The 3,476-nt window shown below is 32.0% G+C and overlaps 1 protein-coding gene across 2 annotated transcripts in view; it reads left to right on the top strand.

Moving 5' to 3' along the window:
• Positions 1–3,476, top strand: part of Nnp-1 (Ribosomal RNA processing protein 1 homolog Nnp-1) — an 18,849-nt gene continuing 15,373 nt past the window's right edge. For both annotated transcript variants that reach the window (XM_014414714.2, XM_014414706.3), the window contains exons 1-2: positions 1–264; positions 358–437. In XM_014414714.2, coding sequence (XP_014270200.1) covers positions 96–264; positions 358–437 — 249 coding nt within the window. In that variant the 5' untranslated portion in view covers positions 1–95. The remainder of the gene's footprint in view (positions 265–357; positions 438–3,476) is intronic.

Raw genomic sequence — 3,476 nt, 5'->3', positions numbered from 1 at the left:
TGTGGTTTTCGTTCTCTTTGGAAATGTGAACGTTAGGTCTTTGTCGAAGCACATGAAGTTGGTTGTTTTCAATGTGATATACTGGATGAATTAAAATGTGTAAAGCTTCTAATGGTAAGTCGAAAGAAGAGCTTCTTTCAGTTGCTCAAGAGATTGCTTTTGCCAAGGCCCTCGCCTCTAACGATAAATCACTGAGAGACAGAGCTCTGAAAAAGTTAAAAAGATGGTTTTCAATTAAGTCAACGCAGGAATCACCTGGCATAAGTAAGTAAACTTCTCATTCTGCTAGGCATTAAATATGCTTTATTCTCATATTTTTACTTCAAGAATTTTACTAATGCTCATTCTGTCTTTAAGGATTTACCGAAGAAGGCTTTATGAGAATTTGGAAGGGTTTGTTTTATTGTATTTGGATGTCTGACAAACCCCTTGTTCAGGTAATGCTCTTAAAAAACATTAGTAGTAAACATTAAAATACTCTTGTCAATCTTAATTGGCCCAAAATTTATATATTTTTCCTTATTTTAATTGGTGTATATGGTTTGTGATGAAGGAACTGAGTTAGGTACTCCTACTAGTGCTATGTGCTATGCAAGATTGGCAGCCAAGATCACACCAGTCACACAGTGCATTGAATACTGAAAGTATTGGGCGAATCTGTAAAGTGATAGAGGGAATCAATTACTAGTAATAAATATTACTTTCCTTTAAGGAGGGGAAATTTTGTATCCCAATTTTCTTGAACTGTTCCTTTTAATACATACATATATATTTATGTATAACTGTGAACCAACTTGCACACAGGGTTATATTGCTCTTATCATATAACTCACTTATACATATCATTCATTTATAGTAACTATTAAATTATGAGTTTTTATCATACTATGTAGTAATGGTTTTACATCGACATGTATTTAGGAATGTAGATGATACAGGAGTAAATCCATTTTTACTGATTTGATACAGATGTCATACATTATTTACAGTAATTGGAGTATATGTTCGTATCTGACTTTCATAGTGTGCAGTTCTATTGTGACGTTTATATTAATTCATTTCTTGGTTTATTTAATCTATTTTCATGTTGTTTTTTTTTCTTTCATTCCTAATTAATACAATAAGGTGATGCATTGAGTAATTCACCCAATTTATCCCAAAACCTCCAACACCTTTCTGATGATGAAACGGATATAGACCAACATATGGACGAATCCAATTTAGAGAAAAGATATCTTGAAGCTACTGATTCACCAAAGTCTCTATCACCAGTTGGGTAAATACTATCACAAAATTACTCATTTGAAAGTGAAGGTGAGCAATAGATTTAATAACTATCTCAAATTGACCTTTCATCTGATAAGCATACAACACCAACAGCTATATTAATTACTCTAATGTTAAACTCAGTTCCATTAAAATATCACCTCTATTCATACCTAATGCTATTAGCAGGAAGGCTTCCTATAGTATAATTATTGACAGATTTTGATTAAAAAGAGTCCAGAATACTAATTAAATAGTTTAAAAAAACTTCTCCTCTCTATATAATATCTATTAAAAATAATGAAAAGGCTAAAGATATTTTGAAATTTGACAATTTATTTTCTCCAATAATTACAGTAGAACCTAAACATGACAGTGATATCCCAATGTGTACACACTGCCAGTGATATGGTCACACAAAAAATTATTATCATTTAGAATCAAGGTGCATTGAGTGTAAAGGAAAACACCATTTCTTAAAATGTCCATTAAATTTTATAGATAAGCTATTATCTGAAATATTAAATTGCCCATGTGGCTAAGCTGGGATGTAAATATTACCAAACCATAAAAAATAAAATAAACTGACCTACTGAGCCAGGCACTCGTAAATCAGAGTAATTTAAACAGTTCAGCTACCAGAATTTCTTTAAAATTTTCATATGCAGATGAAACTCGTCCAATTACAAAACAACCGGAACAGAAACAATCCACATTTATCAATAACAACGGAATAAATGGTGAAATTGATTGTCTTTTGTAACTAAAATTGTGATCAAAGCTTTTAAACTCTAAAATTTAAAATCTACCTCAAATTATGACACATTTATCCATGTTAATAGCTTCTTTCTTTACAAATGGATCTTAATGTAAACAATAGCTTATCTCCTATTACTAATTCTCTCCTGACTAATTGCGCTTTACTACAAATCTAATATTAATTCTCAAATATTTATTTTTTATCTATGACTACCTAATTTAGGAAATTCAAAATTTTAAATTAGAATGTTCATGGCATATTCTCTCAAAAAATGCTTTCAAAAAATTCCTTGAATCAAATTTAATCGATATAGCTACATAAATGAGACACATTTATCCCAAAATATGAAATTTAAAATTCCAAGATACAAAATCTTATTTAATGATGAAGATTGTCCAACTCCTTCCAGCACTGTAGTCTTAATAATTAAGAACTACATTAGCTTCACTGCAACCAGACATTCTTGGTATTGTGTTAACGAAAAATTGTAGGCTTCCTATTTCATCCCATATGATTACAGCTCTGAATTCGGACCATATCCCTATATTTATTAATTTCTCAACTGAGAAACACAAAGTAATGTAGAGAAAATCCCTCACTAATTGAGTCATTGATAGTTAGTGAGAAAATAAATCTAAGAAGTAATTTTCCTAATAATAATTTTTAATAATCTTGACCCACTGGAACTAATCCTCAAACATAAAAATTGCCTTGGAATCCTGCCTGTGAAATATTAAGATACCTTAGAGTTCACCTAAATCGCCATCTTAGCTGGAATCATCGTATCAAAATTAAATTAATTCAAACTTACACAAGATTAGCAATGCGGTATCTTATCATAAATAGAAAATCTTAATCAAAACCAAAAACAACTATTATTATTTATAATACAATAATAGTGAGGGACGCAATGGCCGGACGTATTGGGGCATGTGTCCTATAGAGCGCTGGGTTTGGAATGTTGTGTTGGTTCGATTCCCAGCTAGGGCAGTAAATATTTATTTCTCAATGGTCCCGAGAAATGAATCTTGACACTCCCACCTTGGTTAGTATGCAGTGGCAACTCAAAGTAGCCACCAGGGGCTGGACTGATTGGCCCACTGGTTGGTCTAGATGCCCCACCAGTTACTAATACCAATAAAAAGGCCATTAATGATGTACGGCTGTGAAGTCTGGGGAACAACATCCTTTATGAAAAGAAAGAAAGTTACAATCATTCCAAATCATGGTACTAGGAATAATAGTGGATGCCCTTGGTTTGTTACCAGTAGCCAATTGTAATAAGACTTCTTCATCAAAAAAAGGTTCATAAAACTCCACTCCCAGTTACAGGCAGTTAAATGAAAAGTGACTTATAACTTGGGAAATCCAACCTCATATCGAAGACTGTTGCCCAATTTGCTGCAGGACATTCTGTTATTAATTTTATATTTTATTTATTTTTCATTGT

This window comes from Halyomorpha halys, unplaced genomic scaffold, assembly GCF_000696795.3.
Source record: "Halyomorpha halys isolate HHAL.00 unplaced genomic scaffold, Hhal_1.1 Scaffold7.1, whole genome shotgun sequence".
Classification (NCBI taxonomy): Eukaryota; Metazoa; Arthropoda; class Insecta; order Hemiptera; family Pentatomidae; genus Halyomorpha; species Halyomorpha halys.
Note: the sequence above shows the minus strand (reverse complement) of the source record. Positions and strands in the feature narration are given on the sequence as shown.